Consider the following 25,137-nt stretch of genomic DNA (forward strand, 5'->3'; position numbering starts at 1 on the left):
CCTCTGGTCCTCAGTCTCTTCATCTGTAAAATGGCTACAGTAGTTCCTGGCTCATAAAGTTGTTTTAAGAAATAAATGAGAATGTGTAAAATGCTTACTGCTGTGCCTGGTATATGGTAAGCTTTGTGTAAGTGTTTTAAAGCAAAGAGTTGAGATGGATGGATCGATGGATGGGTATATATTATTCTTAAATTTAAGGGCCATCACCTAACCTCTGAACATGCATAGTCACACAGAGGCATAAACCCCTCAGTGGCCGTGCCCTGAGAAGGACTCTGGTAATGAGTAAGAATATATGTGAAATACCCTGTCCATGAGGGCTCCTCTTGAAATCCCTAACACAAATGTCATTTTATTTCTCTTTTCCCTATCACATCCTTTATTCAACTTCTTTCCCCTTGTTTTTGAGTTTTATATTCAGATTGCCAGTAGGTTTTTTAAAGGGCAAGCCTATTTCCTCCTGGTCACAGTAAAGGTGGGCAGGGGGTGACACCACCACCACGTCACCCCCTCCCCACCAGAGATACAGGGTCTCTAACCACCAGATGCTCACCATAGAACGAAGGACTCTGCTCCCTGTTCAAGGAGTCATCAGACGACAACTGGGGAAGGCAAGTGGAGAGCAGGGAGCCCCTTCTCCTCACTATAGAAATCACAATCTGGCTGCCCACTGTCAGAGGGGGGTGCAAAGCAGATCCGTTTCATGTTTGGAATGGATTGTTCAAGTCTGGACAGAAGTGAGGGGGATGTGAGATTTGCACTTGGTCGATAGCAAACATGTCTGGTTTCTCTGCAGTCCAGGATGCACACCTGTGTGTGCATAGGTGGGCACTAACAGCAACCAGAGGAAGCTTTCAGACCCACGGCAAGGAACAGCCACAAAAACAGATTCTGGAAATACAGCCAAACACGGAACCAAGAGGGAAGGCTTTATAATCAGAAAGACATGGCTACAGATTTTGGTTCCAATACTTATTACTGGGGCTTTCCTTGGGTAAATTCCTTGACCTTGCTGGGCCTCAGTTTCCCCCATCAGTATCATGGGGCACTTGTGTTTCTTTCACAGAGTCATTGAATGGAAAGGAGACAACATTACGAACATGTTAATGAAGGGGCCAAGGCAGGGTGGGCTGCTGCTGTTACTGGTTAGGTTTGACAGCAGGGTGTATCCGTGTGCAGTGGGGGCTCTGTTGTGTGGCCACCATATCCTGAGCACTGTCTTTGGTTTCCACTGAGGACAGCAAGTGTTCCTTACACTCAGTGCCATTATGCAAACCAACTCCAGGCAGGCCAGTATCCATCGATGGAGAAGTCCACATTTCAGATTATTGTTGTAGCAGAAATGTCTTACCTTCCAACAAATACAGTAAGATGACTTCATTTCAACAAAGGTTCGTCTACTATACACATTTCCTTAGGAAGACAACTTTACCATACAAGACTGCTATATAATTAGAATACCAACTGCAGGCAAATAAATGAATACCTTTGAAAACATTTCATTCCCATAAGCATTTACTCTACAATTTTGACATACTTCTGGCGTGATTTAAATGCTGTCTTCGCAAATTATCAAAGAATTTACCCTATCTTGGTCATAGGAAGCATAGGTTTGGATCCAAAATAATTTTTTTATTCTTGGTGAATATCTAATTCTTAGATTTCAGTCTATCAGTTTTCTTTACATATTTTTGATGTCCCTTTCTCCAAAGAAAATACACAGTAATGTGAGGATTATAGGAAAGTTCCTTGGAAAAGGATGGCTCCAACTTGAAAGGTTCTATTTTGACATCTCCAGACAAAAAGTGTCTCCGTACCTGAATCACATGGTCATCACTTGTAATTTCTATGGCTTCATGACAGTGGTCTAATGCTGTAAACACTGAATTACAGGCCCTGAAAGTTGCGAAAGATCAATGTTAGTGAAGCTATAAAACCATTAGCGTTTCATATGTTAATTTATCAAAGTAAACAGTTCCCCCAAATTCATTAAAGCCATGTTCTTTGTGAAGGAAAAAAACCTCTAGCCTTTCAAAGTAAGCTAGTTTGTTTGACAGCAGCATACATTTCTCTATGACACAAAGAAGAATTGTAATCCAGCAAAATCTTCATGGATCATGGAAAGAACCACCTATGTGCTCAATGAAACCTTAATACAGACCCAAGAGAATGAAGTTGCAGGAGGCCATCTTACAGGTCTCCCGGATCTACATCAACACTGTTCTTCTATTTCATTCCTAGTGTGGCCACGGTGGAATCAAGTTCCCAATAATTAGAACTGAATTAAACCCAAACTGAATCTGAGGTATTCTGTATGCCCTTTTTCAATAGACACAGAAACACTTTTTCCTCTTTTCTTACTTTCGTAATCTCTGGTCCATAAGCCTTTATATGGTACTTTGCTTTCAACCTCACCCACTGGCACGATGGAAGGCACATATGGCAAGATTCCTCTTGCCTCGTTAACCCTACAGCTCTCCAGGTAGGCACTTTTCTTGGTGACCTTTCTAAGGTACGTGTAGAATACTGGAAATATTTCAACTTCTCAATTGCTTAGAATTTTAAGTACCTTCTAAATCTAGCACAACTCCAAATATGGTAAGTTATTTACTATCTAACACAGAAAGTATGTGGCTAGTTTCTAGAGCTTTTATATTTGTGCTGGCTGTTTAAAGAATCCCAGTGAGGCCTGTCTGACACATTATAAAAAAAAAAAAAAAAAAGATTTACTTGATTCATGTTCCTTCTTATAAAACATACTGTTTTATAAGATGTTATTCATTTTTTCCACTCATGGAGGCATCTAAATTTGCCATCCTGTTTTAAACTATTTACAAGGAGGAGGGGGAAAAAAAACCTGGCTGAAGTCTGGTTCTGTATTCTGCCAGTTATGGCACCACGGGCAACTTTTTATCTTTGCTGGCTCCCAGTTACCTCATCTATAAGTGAGAGTAGTAACACCTGTTTTATAGGTTGCTGTAAAAATCAACAGTTTATGTGAGGCATTTCTCAAAGTGCTTCAGATAATGTAAGAATTCAGCTCATAGTACTTGTTATTACCTGTCAGATCTCGGAGCAGTATTTCCCTACTCTCTAACACTTTCAAAGGCCATTGGTGGAAAGAAAAGTAAATCATAACCTATCTTTTCTCAGGAGAATACTTGAACTATCTAACGAAGAACTGCATTCAATAATAGCAAGGTAACCTGCATGAGGAGTGAAGGATTTTAGTCCATGGTGCAGTGATGAAGGTACCAGTGTGGAAGGGTAAATAAGTAACTGTGATGGGCGAGCTGAGGAGAAGGTAAGTCTAACTTGTCTGAGATTCCAGATGGGTACAGTATGTTTCCTCATTTAAATTGTACCAGTCTAATTTCAACCATGTACTGCCTTAATACCATTGCCGCATTTGTAAACAAGATCACCTAAAATAAGGGGGAAAAAAGATTTTTAAATTATTACCAAAGTCACTAGTACCCTGCCTCCCACAAAGAGGCAAGCAACAGCTAGTCGTCTCAGAAGTATTTTCCAGGCATGTGCGTACAGAACCCGATGTTGCAGCAGAGGCAAACATTTCCCGTCCCCCAGGAGTCAGACGTGGAAAAGCACATTCTGTGTGGACTAAACCTTACATTTGAGAGCTAGATAATTAAGCTATAACACATTTTATCAAATGACAAATTCATCTTTTGCCCATTTGCTTAACGTATCTGTGTGCCTCACCTAAGCATTTAAAAGGGTACTTCAGAGTATTAGTGTTTTTGTCAAGTCAAGAGCAGCCTTTATGTAAGATCTTAGCTCCAAATGTCCAAAATTCATCTATTAAACATTCGTTGTATGATTATCCACAAAGCATAAAATCTTCAGTATAATGCCCAATGGGACAAAGCAAATTCTCATGAACAGTCAAGGTAGAAGGATCTGGATGGGGCCAGCAGATGGTTTTCTCCCAGTGACATGCTGGACTGCACTGTTAAGAACTAGGCTTTAAAGCAATTTGGCTGATGGTTCTATTTAAATAAACCTGCAGCAAAATGAAGTAATCAATTTGAATCATGTTCCTAAAGTTTGGGAATTTAATAGCTTGTATTAATTATTAATACTCTTCATGCAGAAGAGCCTTAACTTTATTAATTTTCTGTTCTTAGGAACCACGTAACTGTGCCTCAGATATATTTTTGTACCTTTCAGGTTGAGAAGTTGGAAAATTGGAAAAAGCACAAAGGAAAGGTAGCCGCAATGTGGAAACCCATGAAGTACAGGCCATAGAACCATGTCCCCTCACCTTCTTAAGGAGCCCTTGAAGGTCCAGATGGAAAAGGCAAATATTACAGGGGCCCAAGTGTCATGTCTACAAGTCTACAAAGAACACAGTGGTGTGACAGGGTGGTGAGTTCATCCGACTGAAGAGCAGGATGCCGGGATCCGACCCCAACACTGCCACCAACATACTGGGTAGCTGTGATCATGTCAAGAGTCTCCCTGGCTCTCAGTGTTTTCCTCTGTCCATTGGGGCAGGAGTGGATGGGTTGCATTATCTCCTGTATTCCTACCACGGATATTCCAGAATCTACTCAAAACACATATATACACAAAATGAGGCTGCCTGCAAAAAGGCAGGACTGTGCAAGGTGGTGGCTTCAGGGAAACCTAAATCTGAACCTAAATCTACATCCCAGCAGGGTCTGGGAGGCAGGGAGAGGGAAGCACAGGTTGCCAGGGCATCATGGACTTGCTCCTGGTGAGCCCCAATCCTGGGTAGCCGTACCATGGGAGCCAATTACATTAAGGTTTTACTGCTTGGACTCTACTCCTGTGACAGTGCCTGTCACGCAGGGCCCATGATAAAGTGCTCTATAAATGTCTGTTGATACTGAGAAGTGTGGTATTCCATGGAACTCAAGTTTTGTCCATCAGAGACTTTGACTCCTGAAATGGAGGACCGCTATTCTCTTTAGACTTGGAATCAAGTGAACATGATGATTTGGGTCTAAGTCCTAGGTAAGAAAACAGGACTGCATTAGTATAAACTTACCAGTTTAAGCTCCCGGTAAGCAGCTAAATCCTATCTGCATTTAGGATAACACAGTTCTTTTCATGATAAAGAGGCATAAGAACATTGGAAGAGAAGTGATCATCATTTACCCTATATTTCCCTAGACAGTCTCCATTTCATTTGTCCCCTAAACAATAGTACTGTTTAATAAACTCATCAAGCATACAGAGATGTGATTTATCTCCTCTCTTTAGAAGTTATTCTTTATAATGGAACTTTAAAATTAAATATTTTTTCTTTGATCACATGATCCTTCGGTTTTCTTGGCTAAATATGGTTACCATACCCCAGGACCTGGACAAGAGTGTCTACCTTCAACATTTGACATCCTCCTTAGAGTACAGACTGTCCTTGCAGAATGCTAGTAATGTCACATATTTAGCTGCAGCTGGGGGCGGAATTGCAGAGAAAAGTATTATATAATTAGACTATAATTATTCTGGCATTGTATAATAAAGAGCCTCATTTTCCCCATCTGCAGCAAGTGACAGAGTTGCCTGCCTGACTCTGAGGTCCAGGTGGAGTCTTTAGATGTCCGTGAATACGCATGGAGCTGGGGAGATCATGGAATGGGTCACCAACCCCTGACTGCTAGGCTCAGATATAGGGTACCCAGGAAGAGTCAAACCATGTACACACACCCTTCTCCTCTAAAAAAGGAAGTTGGAGATGCTTGAGGCAGAACTAGCCAAAAACCAATGGAAGAAACTGACCACATAGTCCTTCTCTGGCCTTCTGGGGAGAACTCTTGCTTTCTTTTCCCCACAGCTGGGGCTGCTCTCTTGCTGGGTGCTCATGACCAGGAAGAGAGGCTCTTTACCAGTCTTTACCAGAGGCTCTTTACCTTAAGCTGCTGTGGAAAGGGATCTGCACCCTGGGCAAACCTACCTTTCGGACACCACTGCTTGCCTGAGTCAACTCCATTTAACAACTTCACACTGATCTGCATGCATTAAGAACTTGAGCTTTCTCATTATGACCTCCTCAATGGGCTCAACTCCTCCAACCAGCTCCAGTCAGTGAGGGGTGAGAAGTCATGGGACTTATGCAGGGTTATGTACTTAGAAACGTGCTTAGTTCAGAATGTGATGAGACCCTCAGAAGTGTTCAGTGCCCTGGCTCTAAGCAAATTTTATCAGCACAGTAACTTCAAGCCCGTTCTTTTAACCCTCGCGCTGGCTGAGAATGTTTATTTCAAATTGCCAGACCTGCCTTTGCCCTGCTGACAATGAATGAGGCTTCTTTTTTTAAGAGAGAGAGAGCGAGAGAGTACGTGTGCACACGTGAGTTGGGGAGGGGCAGAGGGAGAGGGAGAGAGACAACCTGAAGCAGCCTCCACACTCTGCACAGAGCCCAACATGGGGCTCAATCCTACAACCCTGGGATCATGACTAGAGCCAAAATCAAGAGTTAGATGTTTAACCAACTGAGCCACCAGGCATCCTCACCTTCTGACATCCTACATGTGCCATCACACTTAAATGTTGCCTAAGAAACCTCAAACCTCAGTTATTTAAAATCAAATGAAGGAATTACCTATCAAAGCAACAAGGGGTCTGCTGTTCATTCTTGTTATGGATCATACGCAGTTAAAGAACTGAAACAAAATGACATCCCTCTTTTTCTATCTATCATGAAAAAATCTAAACGTATAGTCTTTTGGGGGCACCTCGGTGACTTAGTTGATTAAGCATCCCACTCTTGATTTCAGCACAGTTCACAATCTCATGGTCATGGATGGGATCAAGCCCAGGTTGGGCTCTGTGCTGAGCTTGGAGTCTGCTTAGGATTCTCTCTCTCCTTCTTCCTCTGCCCCAAACCCACTCATTCCCTGTCTCTCTCTCTCTCTCAAAATAAGTAAATAAACATTAAAAAAAATAAAAGTACAGTCATTTTATCCTTAATTAAAAAGAGTAGAGATCCCAAGGAATAAAAACAATGTACAATAAACATCATAAATTGCTGAAGTCAAGGCAGTGTGGTTTTCTTGAAAATGTCTCTTAAGTTCTCTGAAGTTAATAAATACATGGATACAAAGAAACCTAGGGATTTCACTTATATATTCAAAAACCGTTACCAGTATTCCTCACTGAAGACTTTTAAAATATCAGAATTTCCATTAGTTTGACTTTTTAAAAAAATATTTCCCTGCCTAAGGAAGTGACTGTTTCTCCCCACACTATTTCTTAAAGCTCTCTGTCCACCAAAAAGTGACTTCCCTGACCAGGGTAAACAAACCCCAGAAAAACCTGCCTTTATGGGTTTATGCCAATCCATTTTACTTCCAAGGATGGCAGAGAAAAATTAAGTTTACACAGGGTTTTGTCCACTTTGAATGCCAATCAAGTAATCAAGAGAAGCATAATCATTATAGTGAGATGCTATCTTACTTATTTTTCACTAAGCCTGAAACCGTCATGACCTCTGGGTTGGCCACAGAGAGAAACCATGCCAGGGACCTTCTGGCATCCAAAAGCCTGGAGCCGTTAAGGGCTGGACTCCCAGGAGCTATAGGCTGGCAAGAGCATCCTCTCTGCCCTTCTCTCCTACTTGAGGGGGATAGGTTGAAGAAATCAAGGTCTGATGTGCTAGAGGGGAACCTCCACAAAATCGGGCATGAGCTAGGGCCCTGATATCCCAAGATGTCCCGGAAGCAGAACATCTTTCCAGCAGACAGATGTCTTGACAATTCCATCTCAGAAGTGAACATTATGAAAAGCCTGCTTTTAAAGCACTATTTGCCTTTAAGGAGACTTAAAGTAAGTTTCTTGAACACACTTCATGCATACTGAGGTCACAAACAAACCTCATGAAATTACTATCATGGTTACATAGCAATTATTATGGCTGGCATAATAGATATACCATGGGTTTGCTCCTGTTCTTAACAATCCAAGCAAGAATTTATAAATGTTAAAAGAGTAGTAAATAGAAAGTAATCCTCAAAGGCTACTCTTAATCTCAATTTAATTGTATGAAAAGTAAACATTACTTTTCCTAGACTATAATTTTAAAACTGCTTTAATTAGTGGAAAATACTGTCAAAGAAAGAAATGCTTTCTAATTTATTTCATTGAGCAAAGGGCTCTTAGTTTGGATTCTGCCATTTACCAGCTACCATTACCTGTCTAACAGTTTCAAAATCCCTGGCATTCAGCTAGGAACCTGTGAACATCAGTCTGATGACAGAAGCTTTTGTACAACATTGTTAACCTTGTGTTCCTTCTTATTTTTGCTACATACCGTAATTTGAACTGTGAGCGAACTTCCCCGTGTTCTATTTGAATCAGTTCATTATAGCAAGCAATTATGCTGCTATTCTCCATAAATCTCTGCAAAGAAAACAAAGATAATATGTAAGACATACAATGACTTCTTAAGGAGTCAAATAAAGGAACTTAGTTTTTCCCACCCCAGGTAACTCTGTTATATAAGACAACTTGAGAAATTGAAATGAAACAAAACAGTTGTCAAACTCTTTGAAATGCTTGTTTAAATGTATGAGAAACAACCGATAAGGTAATACTGTATGTTTAACTCCCCTGGTAACAAAGGTGGGGAAAAACTTCATCACAAATACTCACAGGAAAATAAACACACAAGGGCAGAGAGAGCATCTACCCCCTTGTTAATTACTGAAACATTTTGGCTTTATTTTGCACTAAGAAAAGTCTTTTCAAACCCCACACTGGACACTCATACTATGTGCCACAGTATGAATGGTCATTTTCAAGGGAAGAGACCCTTCTTTGCTAACTTCCTCATCTTCTGATTGCCAAATGCACTCTCCTCTTACACACACACACACACACACACACACACACACACACACACACACACACCATGCATCTAGCATGGATGGCTTCTCCCTGGGGAATACTTCTGGTTCCCCACTACTCCAGGGAGAAGCTGGTAGAGGGTAATGAAAAGGGGGGGGGGGCATGAACACAGAACACAAACACACAGAAGGGAAATACTTTCTCTTTTTCTGCAAAGTTAAACATGGTTAGGCTCAGGCTGAGCTTCTGGATGGGTGGAGATTATGTAAAAGCCTGTAGACAAGCTCTGAGCATTGTGAGCAGATGCTTTCTAAGATACTAAAAAGGATCTGTGATAAAAATCAGTTTCAAAAGTGTTACAATCAACAGTTGGGCAGATTTTTTTTAAAGACACCAATTTTAATAAATTTTATTGTCTGTTTTTTTATTATAAAAGTTATACACATTAATTTAAAAATGTGTAAAGAAAGTCACGGAGGAAAAAACCCCAAGTCACTAAAAATGTTATAAGCTGGAGATATCATTACGTTTGGTTTATCTCCCTTAAGCTCCAATGCCTGTGTGTGTGTGTGTGTGTGTGTGTGTGTGTAATACTTTAAATAGAGTCTGTAAAATCATACTGTATTTTCACTTTAAGTACTAACTTACTGAGATCTTATTTTTCTTTAGTTCTAAGAACTTCCATTGTAGTGAAAAAGAGCTTTCTACAGGTGATGGTTTCTAAACACTGGAGCCCTTGTTTTGCACACCCCTTGTCTGGCACTTAATGACTCTTCTATAGACCGAAGGTAGAAGATTCTCCTCTTCTTTGGTGGTTTTCTAGGCTATGTTAACTCCTATTATTGAAATAATGTGAGTGGATCAAAAGGAGTGAACTTCAAACTTCAATATGCTAGGAATCACCATGCATTCTTCCAAAAATGTAGATTCATGGACCCCACATTCAGAAATTTAGAATGTTTCTTTAAGACAGAACTTCTCAGAGCATTCAATATGCTCATGTGCAATGTTCCTAGGATGCATTGTGCATTTCCAGGGGTGGGAAGAGGAGGAACAGTTCTCACTGATTTCCCAAGCTTATTTGACCACGGAAGCCTTCTTTCGTGGAACACCTATTAAGAACTTTTGGAACACGAGTGCGCCACAGAATAGTTTGGGAACTACTACTTTGGTGGACCCAACGTGGAGTTTGGAGTTAAGTAACACATTGTTCCTCCTTAACTTTGTCATGACTATGAGCTCTTGCAAACTATTTAGGCATTCTGAGCCTGCTTCCTCCTCTGCAAAAATGGAGAAAATATTAAATTTCTTATGTGTAGATGAGGATTAAGTAAATCCCCTCAAATGGAGCCTAACAGTCCATCTTAGCTCTCCACTTTCTCCTCCACAGGAAGCCTCCCCAGCGCATCCAACCACTGTACCCACAGCAGGCCTACCCCATTGTATTTCATACAGTAAGTGCTTCATGAACATCTGTTGAGCGAGTAAGTGTCATTTCAAACAGAAAAGGGGCACGTAAAGGTTGATATAAATGCAGCTGCTATTGCCCTTTGCTAATTAAGATATTGGTTTGTAAAAGGCTCCGAATGGACTGAGTACCATGCAGTGAGCCACTTATACACAGCTACCAAAGCTTCATGGAGAGCTGTTGTGGAATATCTGATGGCACAATTTGTTCCTGGATCCCCACTCAGGGACCTACAGACTGATGCACTGGCCAATTAGCTAGCACCACAGACCAGAGTTTTAGCAGATGATTTAATACAGTCAAAACAACCCAGAGATGAGAAACAAACTCAAGAATAGCCAGCATATTTGGAAGGGTGCTTGGGGAGAAAGCTGCCAAAGACAAGATTTTACCCAAAAAAGGAGACTAGCCACCTGGAGAGCTTCAGCTGATCTTGAGCCACAGTAACCCAGTAGGTAAAGCCTCAGTAGGTTTGGCATGCTTCTCACAGGAGAGCTCAAGCTATCTGGGGAGGGGGGGTCCCTGACCTAGCTGGTAAATGGATTTGATCAGACTCAGCATTAAAGATTGCCAGGTGGTCCCTGACAGGTACTATCTTTCATGCTCCCTTGAAGAGTGTTATCCACAATGGCTGACTGCCAAGAGCAGCACCACAGCCCAACAAAGGGAAATGAAACCTACTAGAGCAGCAAGGACAGGTTACCAAAGGAGTAAAAAGGAAAGTGTGAACTTTACCTCCTCAATGTATTTAGTGGCATTTGTACCCAAAGAGGGTCAGGTGTTCCTCCTGGATATAATGGGCAATCTCAGCCCTCCAGACAATCTCTAAACCAGTTAGAGGTAGGCTCACTGAATTACAAGCAGAATATTCCTGAAGGATGGTTAACAGCACCTATGTAGATCCTCACTGACAGAACCTACAGTGTGTCACGCTATTCTGTCAGCTCCCAGATAGTCCAGAAAACCTGCCTCCTCACACTCCCAGAGATCCTGCCTCACAGGCGAAGAACAAGGCTGGGATGGGGATCACCATTTAATGTAAGACCTACGAAAGCTGCAAATGACTACATCATTTCTTAGGAAGTGCCTAAGAAAGGAAGTCTCAGCCACATGGCTTGACAATTTCCTTTTGCAACTCTCCATTCCCGGACTCAGAAGCACTGTCCTAGGCATTCTCATTAAGACATGACTCCCAATGCCAGCCTTTGATAGAGGAGATGATGGACAAAGCTGTCAGGAGAGTTACAGTGCTAGATAGAAATATTTCTATTACACAGGTGAACCACTATGCTACCTTGAGTATTTTATAGAGAACTGCTCCTGCACACCGAGGCATACCAAAGCACAAAACCACATCACACATTCCCGCTTCTCTGTGCTCTATGACAAGGATTGTTTTCTTAACCCAGGGTAGCAAAGCACCATTACATATTTGGGTTCAACCTATTTGGGGCCCTCTGGGCCCCATGGATCTGGATGTCCATTTCTCTCCCCAGGTCCAGAAGTTTTTAGCCATTATTACTTTAAATGTACTTTCTGTCCTTCTTCTTCTTCTGCAAATACCTATAATGAGAATATTATAAGTATTGGGCTTTTTTTCCCCCCATTGTGTCCCATCATTACCTTAGGCTTTCTTCACTCTTTTCATTCTGTTTTTTCTTTTTATTCCTCTAACTGGGTGATTTCCGATGGTCACAGATTCTTTCCAGGTCACAGGTTCTTTCTTCAACGTGGTCAAGTCTACTTCTTAAACTCTCTACTAAGTTCTTTAATTCAGTTATTGTATTTTTCAATTCTATGATTTTTGTTTTGCCTTTTTTTTTTTTTTGATGGCTGCTATTTCCTTGTCAAACTTCTCATTTTGTTCTTGCACTGTTTTCCTAATTTCATTATTTTTCTGTGCTTTCTTGTGGTTTACTCAACTTCCTTGAGATGATTATTCTGAATTCTCTAACACTTCACGGATCTCCATTTCTTTAGGATCAGTTATCGAAGCTTTATTAGTTTCCTTTGGTGTTGTCCTATTTACCTGATTTTTCACGATCCTTGACTCCTTCTGTTGGTGTCTGTGCATCTGAGTACCTGGGCTCATCTTATAGACTTTATAGGTTTGCTTTGGCAGAGACTTCATCAGTCAGCTCAGTCTGGGTTTCTGGGTGTGATTCCTGGTAATGACCTTGGTCAGGTAGGGCCTATTATGATCTATTTCAGGGCAAGGCAAGTGTCAGACTCTCATGACAGGGATGAAGCAGTGTGCTACTGGCTTGTCTCCCTACCCAGGCGAAGCTACAGGATGGGTTCTACAGTTGACTGAAGTTTCTGGTCAGGCTTACCTGATGGTCAGATCTGTGTACCGTATTCAGTAGTAGATGAGTCTGGGAACGACCTTCCCGGCCCTGCCCCGGCAGGGCAGCAGGATGGGATCCCAGGCCTGTACTGCTTGTTTTTTTAGGGACCCAAATTAGGCCAGAATGTGCACTGAATTTCCTGGTCAGGTGAGGCCACCAGTTGTGTTCTGAAGACAGGCTGTACAGTCTGTTCAAGCACCTCTGTATGTAGGACTGCTGAGAGGGCTATGCAGCTTTCTGTGTGCTGTGGTTCAGTTCCCTGGCTGGAGAGGCTAAACGTTGTGTTCAGTGATGAGTGTGGCTACGAATTACATTTCCTGCCTGCAGCGGGAGAAGCAGCTCTAAAGCTAGTAAAAGTCTTTGTCTTAACTCTAGGGGGCCTGTTTGCCAAGTGTCCTGATGGAATAGTGCCATTGGCTTTGTTATGCAAACCATCAGTTCTTCCTTGTCCAGCCTGTCGGCTCCAGTGTTGTTGGGTGGCATCCAGGAGTTATCCCCAGCCCTTCTGGGCAGAAGGGGCTGGAAGACACTCCACAGCCAGTGTAGCTTCCGTGCCTGGGCAAGAAGGGGAGGGTGACCCCTCTTGTAGTAGTCCAGGCTACTCTCAATTTCCCAAACTGACTCTGCAGGTTGGGAGAGGCTAGGAGCTAACCTCAGCCTGGGCTATGAATTAATCTGCCTTTGAATAGCAGATAGCTCAGAAATATTGCATGCCCAGTACGGCCTCTACTCTGGGGACAATCAGCTCTGCATGCCCCTCCCTCAAGAGCCCCCGGGGTTGTATTGCATCCAGGAGTTGTTGCCAGTCTTTCTGGTCAGACAGGGCCTTAAGACACTCTCCACAGAGGATGGGCAAACCAGCTATAAGGCCAGCAAAACTCCTGTGAGGATCCAAATCGGGTAGATCAGCACTCTGCAGAGTTCCCTGGTCAGATTGCACCTGTGACTGGGTCCTGAAGATGAGCAAAACCACTGGTTGGGGTTACTACTTGGGAACTGCAAGTATGAACTTAGTCTGCCAAGATCCAGGGGCTGGTTGTTGCCCAGCCCCGCCTCGCCCGCCCCCCACCTCAGTCACATTCCCAGTGGCAGAGCCACAGAGACTTCCTTGGATTCCCTATACTGCAAGATCAGAGTACAGGCTCCCACAGAGTAACCCATAACACTGGGGTCGGGGAGCTGGTAGTCACCCCTGGGCTCCCTTTCCACTGCAGTATGAGGGAAGACTTCTCTGGGTGGCGCTGCACTGGCCAGGGGAGGGGCAGCATGGTCACTGGATAACTGCTTTTCCTACCTGGCCTGCTGACACAGCAGGGGTGATCACACTGCACCTGTGATGCAGGGGTGCCTCAGCCTCACCTCCATGTCCTAGGATCCTCTCAGCAGTCTCTTGCTCTTGAACAGTTGTCGTTCTCGTGAGGAATTAAGTCAGGAACAACCTGCGTCTCTCTCTTGGTGTCATAGCCAGTGGAGTAATCCATCTCAAGCTTTACATTGAACATTAGTGTTATTCATGTAGTTGTGACTCAAGTAACTTTTCTTTGCTGACACGGATGGCTTAAACCACGAGTTGACAGATGTGAAAGCCATCATGGGTCTGTCCCTAAGGTATAAGCTCTGGCTGGGCCCTGAGGCACACAGAACCCTAGGTGCCAGTTTGGTGGACTTTAACCATATACCGTATAACATTCACAAAGACTGAGTCTCACTGACTAGACTCATTTAAGTGAGGTTACTTTGGGACTACAGAATTTTGACCTGTTGATAATAAGATGTGCCTTTAGGTCATTACATTTCTATGACTAAGACACATGAAGTTATGAGAGAAAAAGCTTGAGTAGCAGTCGCTTATTACTGTCCTGTGAGAACAGCTACGTCCTTTCCCTCAAGGTCCTGGAACTCAGTTCCCTTAAAGGTTATCTGTGGCTGTGCTATTAGGTGAGAACCAAGGATGAAGCATCGGTACCGGACAGGGGTGCTGAGTCACCTCCTACATACATACCCTATTGAATCCTGCATGCAGGAGCGGGAGGACCGAGGCCTCTTCGTGGTCGCCTGATCTGCAGCAAAGCAGAAAATGCAGTCACTCACCAGATACAAACCAGGGTTCCTCACATTGAAACATGGAGAGCGAGCAGCGAGGCAAGCATGGAGTTTGCGTTAAGAGTGGCTTCCTGACCAGCATGTGTCCATGGGATGCACCTGCCTTCAAGCACCCAGAGTCCCACATCTGCCTTCCAGATGCAAAAAGAACACCAACAGGAGAGAAAACTCCAGCAGTGTGTCTGAAAGCATGACCACGGCACACATGAGTGGCCATCTCCAAAGCTGGGCTGGCCTTGAAAGCTGAAACACATGGATGGGACAAGGTGGGTGCATTGCTCATCCCAGAGACTATCCTTTATGTTTTCCCCCAAACTTTCTGGAAATACAATACCCACCCCAAGACCTGGCTGGGTCCAACTTGCAATGTGAGGAAGTCAACTGGCACTATAGACTGCAGCACCCCATAACCAAATGGAAAAGAAGGGTCATTAAGAATGCCAAGGTAAAAGGGAAAAAGAGAAAAAAACTGAGGGTATTGTCCCTCATTTCATGCAAGCTTTCCTATACTGAGCCTATAGTTGGGTCTCAGAACAATCTGAGTACAATGAATGTCTGCTCATAGCATGACAAAGACATGCTATGTTGGGAAACAGGGAAGTAAAATGGAATAAAAGATAAATAAAATGGGTGGAGGGGCAGGTGGAGAACAAGAAGAGAAATCCCGGTGCTTGTTGGTGGCATTACCTACAGCTCATGCCTTCCCTATAGGAAAGCACAGTCCTCTCTTTTCTACCATGGAACTCTAGATTCTACCTTCTCTAAGTGACAGATTGGAATGGGGGAGGGGGTATGGTGGCACACGAGAGGTCTGAAGGTAGCAACAACATTCTATTTCATAAGCTGTATTGCACAAACTCAGCACTCATTTTGTTATTATTCTCTATCTGTAAAAAATATATTATTTAAAAAATAGGGGGGAAAGGGTGAAAAATAAGAAGCCATAGCAAATCATTATTTGTCAAGGATCAGTAAGTATTTTTAATATGTGACTAGAAAAAAATCAGTATTTCTCTTCTGCGTCCATGGAATGAGTCAGCCTTGGGGAATATGCACGTGGCCTGGTATCTCCTGGTATCCATGTCTGAGACTCTAACACCCTATTAAGACCTCACAGTGCCCACAAGACAAAATACAAACAAGGGGGCAAAGAAGCTGAGTGTACATCTTGATTCCCCTCACTCATTCTCCTTGAGACCCCATATATCCCATGAGGATAATGAAGTGGTAAGGAACCAATGAGGATAATTTCTTTCCTTTCCTTGGCCCACAGTGGGAATCCAAGTGAAGTGGCACAGCTCCCAACAACAGACCCAAGTAATAGCAGGGAAGGAAGAGTCTTTGTTTGGGGTAAAACTATGGAGCCAGGATTTCCTCCTGTACCAATATGGCTTTAGAAGACAGTATTTCAAACCTCCCCGGGCCAGGCTTGCCTGGGGGAGACCTAAACTCCCCAGTCTCTGTTGCCGGCTTGTCAGCAACTTTGCTGCAGACTCTGTGAGAGCTGCCACAATGGAGCCAAGTGCAGTAGGTCCTAGGCCCTAAATAAAGGTCTTAGTCTCTCAGAAGCTAATGATGGCATTAAGCAAACACCACAATTTGGATACTGCAAGGATTTCAAGGGCTGTAGCTTGTACAAACAACTTTTTTTCTTTGAGGTCTTTCATCCTAAGTGGTGGCCATTTCAGACAACAAACCCTGAAGAGAACCTTCTCATCCCACCATCTCAAACCTACAGCCCAATCCCCCTTTTTTGCCTTCCAACGTTGGCATGCAACCTTGTGTCCTGCTTCTAGACACTGAAGAGTCACAGTCCAAATTATACAATCCTTTCCTTCCAGCGTATTTAGAGTGCTTCTTTGTTCTCATGCTGTAATTTGTTTCTTCTTTAGTGAAAAACAAGCATTCTCCCTCCTCTTATCTTCAAAGAAAAGATAAGCGGGAACAATGTTCTTCCCAGACCTCTTTGTCAGATTTTCTCATTATTTCTATCATGCGAGGAGTGCTCATTTTTTCCTAAGATGTACAGGTATGTGTTAACAGCAATTAAATATGACAGAGAAAAAGGTGAATATTTTCAGAAACTTGCAAAACAAAGAACACCCCCACAGAGTGAGATATAAGGTTGGTGTTGTAGGGCCGAGGACATGCCCAGTGCTGTGCTGGCTCAAAGACTGGATTCCACCAGACAAATGTTTCAGAATGAACAGTACTACTTCCAGCTGGGGATGGAGGTGAGCTTACGCTTGGGAAACCACCGCCAGGATCACCGTGTGCTCGGAGGGATTTGTGGCTCGGATCGACCTGCAATGAAAAGGCTCAAGTCAAACCAAGTGATCTAAGCTTTGTTACAATGAACGCATGTGGAACTTCACATTGAAAATGGCACAAAACCAAATCAAGAGAAAGTCTAAAAACACATGCAAGACAACAAAGAAAGATGGCCTTGTAGATTAGGACAAATTCTTTGTTTTACTGGAAAAAAAAAAAAAAGATTTTGTTTTTAACGCCAAGGCAATTATCCAATAGGTCAGACCTGCCAATTTTCCACTTCAAAAACTGGCAAATTCCACTTAAATTCCATGTTTTCTGACTGAAATTCCACTCTGCAAAAAAACTGGCAGTCCTAGAGGTCTCTAGTTATCAGTTTGTACTTGGGGAGCTCATTGCATTGGACCTTTTTTTCTTTTAAAATAGCAGGGAGCCCAGAAAGATGACCTTATTATAAAAATTAATACACTCACTGGCAGCTGGACAAACTCAGTTTAAAGCCTATTAAGGGTGGTACAAACAAACACCTAATTTTGTTGGTTGCACTGTTGTTTGGCTCAAATACTTGAGACAACTGGATTGTCAACTAGGGCTGAGAAAAGCTGCAATATAGCGTCTATCACTGTGAAGATACCTGTTTTGTACTAGGACCACCTGTATATACTTTATTCCCTAGGAATTTAATAGGATTAAAATAATTAAGGATAAAGAATTTTGAGGTCTGTGCATCTTCTTAGAAAATGTGCTATGTGTATTCCTGCAGCTCAGATTCTGGATTTTTCTGGTCAGGGGTGGTGAATTGGATGAACTTTTAATCAAGGGTCCCATACTTGAATCTTACTACAAATAAGCAGTATGCTTGTTTTGACCCATCTCCCTGGTCTGGACTCTGTTTATTTTGAGAGCCCTGGGAAGAGAACCATCATCTCCAAGAACAGAAGGCTCAAGGCTGCTCCTGAGTCATTTGTGAAACAGCATGTATTTGTTGATCTTTCTAGCTATTGGCATTTCAGCTCTTCTCCATTTCAACATGTTTGTACTACCGCTCCCCCAGAAAAAGCCAGCTTGTATTGCTTCATTTCCTTCAACTCTAAAATTTCCTGACCTTTCTCAAAAAACGTACCTTCCCATTTCCTATTCCTGGAGACCTCACTCTACGTGGGTGGAAGGCTCAAAAAAATGACCAGCTCTGGTCTTCCTGGGAAGTAAAGGTTTCCCTGGTAGATAAATGGTATTTGAACAAACTCCTTAAGTTCAATGGTTTCACTCACTGTGGAACAGAGGAGTAAGTCAATATCCCTTCCAAGGCTAGCACAGACTACTTCCTGAATTCAGCCATCCCATAGCACAAGTCCTGGTAAGGTGAAGCTATAGTTTTTGTCTACCTACAAACCTACTGAATTCTCAGCAGCACCTAATGAAAAAAATGCACAGCAAGTCAGAGGTATGCCCTACTCTCTAGGGAAATACTAAGCACTTCTCACCTTTGTTGAGCCTCTTCCACCCCAGTGAGGTGTTAAGGCTATATTGCTAGGCTATGTTCTAAGGGGGTGGGCCTCAAGAGGCTCAAACTCTTGTTACGAACATAACAGGGCTGGGGCCAATGTTCGCTTAGCTTCTTCTGAAACTGGCTTGCATGTTCTGGGTTGCTTCTTGTCGGTATTTCTTCATTCTTCTTCCTCCCAAAGAAACTGGTATGGTCAGAGACACCTGGACCTCTTCCTGACTGAGAGGACTAAGGGGGACTGGAATAGGTGGGCCACAAGTCTAAGGAAGCATGTTAAGCTAAGGTCCAGTCAAGCTCAAAAATCCAGGGATCCTGGACCAGAGATGACAATGAAGATTGCGCATGTGTCAGGAGTGGGTCCCTTACACATCTTAGGAACATATGCTGGCAGCCACACATTCAGGATTCTGGCTGCACGTGACATAACCACTAATAGGCAGTAATCACACTCCCAGATACACAACCTGGCTTCTACCTGCACAGATCCCCCCACTGTTTTTCTGTGTGGCTGAGACAGAAGTATATTTATTAGACATCAAAACTACATTTCTTTATATTGAAGGAAGATGGTAAAATCTGCTAAATTTTGTCTTTACCTGAATTACAAGAGTTTTTTTATTTTTACACCTGAAGTTTGTCTTAAATCATTCCATGTATGCACAAAGGATTATGGCGTTTTTAGTATAAAAATCATGTAAGAAAGGTCAAGGCCAAGAAAAAGTAGATCTATTTATAAAGGACCCAATGCTATCCGTTCAATCATTTAAAAAGAAAAAAAAAAAATTCGTGATACTGAGAGTATCATCCAAATATTTTATGATATATTTATTCACATACATAATAATTGAGTAGGAAAACATTTCTATGCAGCATGCCAAGATATCTGAGACCAATAAGACATGTTAAAATATGTTCTGTAGGAAAAATTCTTCTTTAGGAAAATGAAAATGGTCAAAAAATAACAAGGCCAGGCCTTTAATGAGAAACGTCTCTTACTTAATCCAATCATTTCTTGCCAGAGTACCCAAGGATCTGAGAACCCACTTCCCTGTGTTTCATTTCACTTACTAATATTCAAGAAAATTCCAGCTCCATATGTAATTGGAGTCTGTGCCGGTCTAGCATTTAATTAGTGACCTCTTGCCATCTAGCTTCAAAGCATTCCAATTCTGCTAAACGGATCAGTTCATCCACGGCTAACTCTTAGGACTGCATTTATTTATGAACAGGCATGCATTTCTCCACCCGGAGTGCAAGCGTTTCTGTAAACAAGCGGAGAGTTTGGATCCCTGGAAGATTTCCTGCGGCTGTAAAGTGGCTGCCTTTGCTCCGCGATTACTGTACGATCTACCCCATCTGTGTCAGGCAGGGAAAAATGTGTATTTCACACATTTCTGATGTTCATTTGGGGACAGAATAATTAAGATTAAAATATCTGGTTTAAATCCAAACCATATCTGTATAATAAGAACTGTGTGAATTTTAATGTCTTTTGTGTGTGAACGCGTGAAATATGAGCGATTCTCAGAGGGAGAAAAAAACACCTTGACATTTTCTGAGGCACCCAGATCACACCTCTAAATTCAATGGAACTCAAACGTGGAAAAACAGAAAAGGTGAAATAAATTCATAGGAGGACCTATAGCTTTCATCACAGAAATCTGTATACACTGCTTAGAAACATCAACACACAGGGGCGCCTGGGCGGCTCAGTCGGTTGAGTGTCCGACTTCAGCTCAGGTCATGATCTCACAGCTCATGAGTTCAAGCCCCGCATCAGGCTCTCTGCTGATAGCTCGGTGCCTGGAGCCTGCTTCAGATTCTGTGTCTCCCTCTCTCTCTGCCCCTAACCCACTTACATTCTGTCTCTGTCTCTCTCAAAAATAAACAAACATTAAAAAAATTTTTTTAAAAAAAAAGAAACATCAACACACATTTTAGAAATACTTGGGATGGAACTAAAGACATCTATAAATGAATTTCATTTTTAGCTACTGGGTGAACATTTAGTGAGCATGTTACATTACGGAAGGTACCTGCACACTGCTTCTGCATCAAAGTTTCGAGTCTGTCTGTGATCTATTACGATAATTTCATGATGTTTATCTAGAAAGCATTCCAGGGCTGACTCTGGAGTCCGGGCAATATTGCATCTATAACCAGCTCGGTCACAGGCCCACCAGAATCCATCACTCTGGCTATCTTCCTTTGCAAAGATCAGCAAAACCTGAAATACACGCAGAAAAGCATCTTACAAGAAATCATCATTCTTACGAGACTCTATTAAAAAACAAGTCTACGGTATACTGGTTAAAAATGCAGTGTCTAGAGAGAAGCTACCCGAGTTCAAATCCCAGCTCCCCCAACTGGTTCTAGTGTGTCTTTGAACAAGGTATTTCCTTCATTTTTCCTACAGTTCCTCCACTGTCAGACATGCCATGCCAGCTAGTTGTGAAACTTTCAGGAGCACGAAGCAGGCACTCAGTCACTGGTGGTGGCTGATGCTCATTTTTAATTTCCCCAGTTGGCTTTGTTTTTAAATATTTAAGCAGTGAAATTATTAACAGGATAATTAACACAGGTGAGACTACGGTTCACACTTATACCTATTTGGTTCCAGTACAGGTGGTGTTGGCCTGACAGTACCTGAAGACCAACCCTCTGAGCCTAGCAATTAGATCCCTAGAAAGACACAGGAAAGGGAAATAACTCAAAGCAACCTCAAAAACTAATTTTAACACCCAACCCATGCTAGAGTCTGGAAAGAATGACCATGAAATGTGAACATAATGGAGCCAAATTGAGGAAAACTTGCCCCTTTCTGCCTGAGAAGTGCAGCCCCACTGGAAAGAAGGTGGCAATACCCTGTGTCCCCCTCACCAGCCCCAGGGCTCCAGCACCAGATTCTCTGGCAGAAAGCCCGAGAAAGCCTTCTCACCACCTGAACTTGCTCATTTATTTGCTTGATTATGCTCTATCCTCCCAGTGGAATTGAGCTTCAGGACCGCAAGGACCGGCCTACCATGTTCCCAGCTACCCCCTCCCTCACCCGTGTGCCAAGATGGCACTTACTAGCTGCTCAGAAATATTTGGTGAGTTAAAGGTTAACTAACTGTAGAGTTCTCTGCAAAACACAGAAGGGTTTTATTTACTATGATTAGAAATAAGAGGTTCTCATAAAGAAACGCAATTATCTCAAGACACACATAAGGCATTTAATGTTTTTCAGCATCCACTTCTGGTTTAAACAGCAACAGAAGGGTTTTCGTCACAACATGAAGTGCCTTTAAGTCAATAACCAATATCAGTCTTGATGATGAAATATCAATGTGCTTCGTTTACATTCAGAAAGACGAATTGTGCAGCCATTACCATTACATTTTTAAAATGTTTTATTAATTAAAAATTGGCAATATATAGAAAACAGACACAATACTATAATAAACCTAATGCACCCAACACCCAGCTTCAGCAATAACCAACTCCAGGCCAATCTGTCTTCATTTCTACCCTTCCCCAATTTTCAACACTTGCACTGGTTTGCAGCAAGGCCTGCATATCACATTATTTCATTCATTGGCATCTGTTAAAGACTTAAAAAAAAGAAAGAAAAGAAAACCACAACACCATCTCATACCTAAACCTCCTCAATAGCTCCTTAACATCATTAAATATCTGAATGCATCATAAATGTCATTTGTTTTACACTGTTTAAGTCATTTCCTGTTTTCCCAAATACCATGTTTCCAGAAGAGACAGAATCATTTTCAACATGATTTTGACATTTTCTTCTTTTTTAATAGAACTTGTATTTATTTACTTTTTTTAAGCTGTATTTTATTTTTTTATGCAATTTATTGTCAAATTGGTTTCCATACAACACCCAGTACTCATCCCAACAGGTGCCCTCCTCAATACCCATCACCCACCTTCCCCTCTCCCCTACCCCCCATCACCCCTCAGTTTGTTCTCACTTTTTAACAGTCTCTTATGGTTTGCCTCCTTCCCTCTCTGTAACTTTTTCCCCTTCTCCTCCCCCATGGTCTTCTGTTAAGTTTCTCAGGATCCACATAAGAGTGAAACCATATGGTATCTGTCTTTCTCTGTATGGCTTATTTCACTTAGCATCACACTCTCCAGTTCCATCCACGTTGCTACAAAAGGCCATATTTCATTCTTTCTCATTGCCACGTAGTATTCCATTGTGTATATAAACCACAATTTCTTTATCCATTCATCAGTTGATGGACATTTAGGCTCTTTCCATAATTTGGCTATTGTTGAGAGTGCTGCTATAAACAATGGGGTACAAGTGCCCGTATGCATCAGCACTCCTGTATCCCTTGGGCAAATTCCTAACAGTGCTATTGCTGGGCCATGGCGTAGGTCTATTTTTAATTTTTTGAGGAACCTCCACAATGTTTTCCAGAGCGGCTGCACCTCCCAACAACAGTGCAAGAGGGCTCCCGTTTCTCCACATCTTCTCCAGCATCTATATATAGTCTCCTGATTTGTTCATTTTAGCCACTCTGACTGGCATGAGGTGCTATCTCAGCGTGGTTTTGATTTGTATTTCCCTGATGAGGAGTGACGTCGAACATCTTTTCATGTGCCTGCTGGCCATCTGGATGTCTTCTTTAGAAAAGTGTCCATTCATGAGATTTTGACATTTTCTTCTTAGCACATGGCTTGAAATCACACACTAGTAACACAGGATGCAGCCACACTTATTAAGAGCTCACCCTGGGCTAGGTCTGTCACTCCTCAGTCCAGAGTGCTCCTAAAAGTCTTTGACCACAGAGCTACTTCTAGGAAGAAGTGGCAGGTGGCTCTTCTAAGAGAATTGAAGGGCACAGCCTTGTGGATTTGATAATGAAGAGAAAGTCTTCAAATGAAACTATTAACAAGAGAGCTACAATGTACAAGTCAGGTAGAATAAATTGGTTTGTGTGTAAAGTCAATAACAGCTATGGTATTAACACGAAAAACTCAATACACGGGGCTTAAAAGTCGGAAAAGATGAGAGAATTTCTTTTTTCTTTTTTTGGAGTTAATTCTTTTTTAAATTTTTTTTATTTTTTAATTTACATCCAAGTTAGTTAGCATATAGTGCAACAATGATTTCAGGAGTAGATTCCTTAATGCCCCTTAATGCATTTAAACCATCCCCCCTCCTATAACCCCTCCAGTAACTCTGTGTTTGTTCTCTGTATTTAAGAGTCTCTTATGTTTTGTCCCCCTCTCTGTGTTTATATTATTTTTGCCTCCCTTCCCTTATGTTCATCTGTTTTGTAAGATGAGAAAATTTCTTCTCAGTCCTCTGTCGAGCTGAACTAGGACTTGCTAAACAAGAATCTCAACACTTTAGATTTCCTTTATGCCATCTGGCCTCAATAACTGACTAATACAATAAGAACACACTGTATTCCCATGTTGGGCACTGGTGAAGATTAACCTCGTAATACTTACAGACTGTTCCACTTTTGGAAAAATAATGTCATTAATAAACAAAAATTTTCCAAGCACCTACTACGTTCCCAGCATTGTCTTTAACTGCTTAGAGAACAGTGATGAAAATAATAAAGACCCTTGCACTATAGAGGTAGAGGGGTAAAGAACATGAATAGTAAGTAAGCAAATGACAATGAATGTTAAAAGTGCTAAGTGCTATGTACAAACAGTAGGAGAGGGGAAGGGAGAGCAAAACTGGGCACTGGAAGCAACATTAAGGAAGGTGGTTAGGGTAGGTCTCGCTGAAAAAGTAACATAGGCACAAATGCCTGAAGGAAACAAAGAAGGAAGCCAAGTTGATGTCTGAAGGAAAAGCACTCCAAGCAGGAGGGGCTCTACTGGCCCCTAGAGTGGGAAGTGTGCTGGATGTGTTCAAAGAACTGTAAGGAAGCCACTCTGACAGAGGGAAGAGTGAGAGGCAAAGTCTAGTTTGCAGCAGAGGGCTGGGTCACATTAAGGCCATTTGAGGAATTTATACTGGATTTCACATGAGAACTCACAAAACTGATTCAAAGTGAGCAAGGGTATTAACCATGTCTTGTTATTTTCTGTAGTTCTAACGCTTTGGCATCTAAAGCCCTGCGACCCTGCGCCTCCAAAGAGGGTTAGTCAATTTCTGGAAATAGCAGAAAACATGCCTAGAAAAGCACCCTTCAAATGCAAATCAATCCAGAGCCCAGACTCCTACCACTTCTTTTATCACGCTTTAATGCATGGAACCACTATTCCACCTACCCTAATCACTCCAGGGCCAGGAGTCAAACAACCAGAGACAAACCTCTATGCCCTAAATTCCCCTGCGATGATTCAAGCTGGCCAAACCTGCTTACCCTCCTTTACCCATTCCTTCCCACAGAAGCCACAGTGAGACTCTTGCCCACGTTTTCCTCTTGGTCCCTCTGCCTCCTGAGCAACCTTGGTGCTAAACGTGTGGTCTGTCATGGCATAGGGTGCCCCCTCCTCCAAGTGACAAACTGTTTAATCATAGTCATTTCCTGATCTGTTGGCCTCACCCTACCTAAATAATAACATCTTCATTTTAAAACAAGACTAATTATATTGTAAAAGCACTCATGAGAGAATTTCTTTGGGTA

At 42.3% G+C, this 25,137-nt stretch overlaps 1 protein-coding gene across 5 annotated transcripts in view; it reads right to left on the bottom strand.

Moving 5' to 3' along the window:
* The window catches only part of PDE8B (phosphodiesterase 8B), a 274,382-nt gene that overhangs the window by 100,435 nt on the left and 148,810 nt on the right, over positions 1–25,137 (bottom strand). For all 5 annotated transcript variants that reach the window (XM_060635503.2, XM_060635504.2, XM_060635501.2 and 2 more), the window contains exons 3-7: positions 20,569–20,759; positions 16,999–17,058; positions 14,654–14,711; positions 8,300–8,388; positions 1,818–1,896 (exon numbers count right to left, since the gene is read on the bottom strand). In XM_060635503.2, the coding sequence (XP_060491486.1) occupies positions 1,818–1,896; positions 8,300–8,388; positions 14,654–14,711; positions 16,999–17,058; positions 20,569–20,759 (477 nt within the window). The remainder of the gene's footprint in view (positions 1–1,817; positions 1,897–8,299; positions 8,389–14,653; positions 14,712–16,998; positions 17,059–20,568; positions 20,760–25,137) is intronic.

The sequence above is a fragment of the Panthera onca genome, chromosome A1 (assembly GCF_046562875.1).
Source record: "Panthera onca isolate mPanOnc1 chromosome A1, mPanOnc1 haplotype 2, whole genome shotgun sequence".
Classification (NCBI taxonomy): domain Eukaryota; kingdom Metazoa; phylum Chordata; class Mammalia; order Carnivora; family Felidae; genus Panthera; species Panthera onca.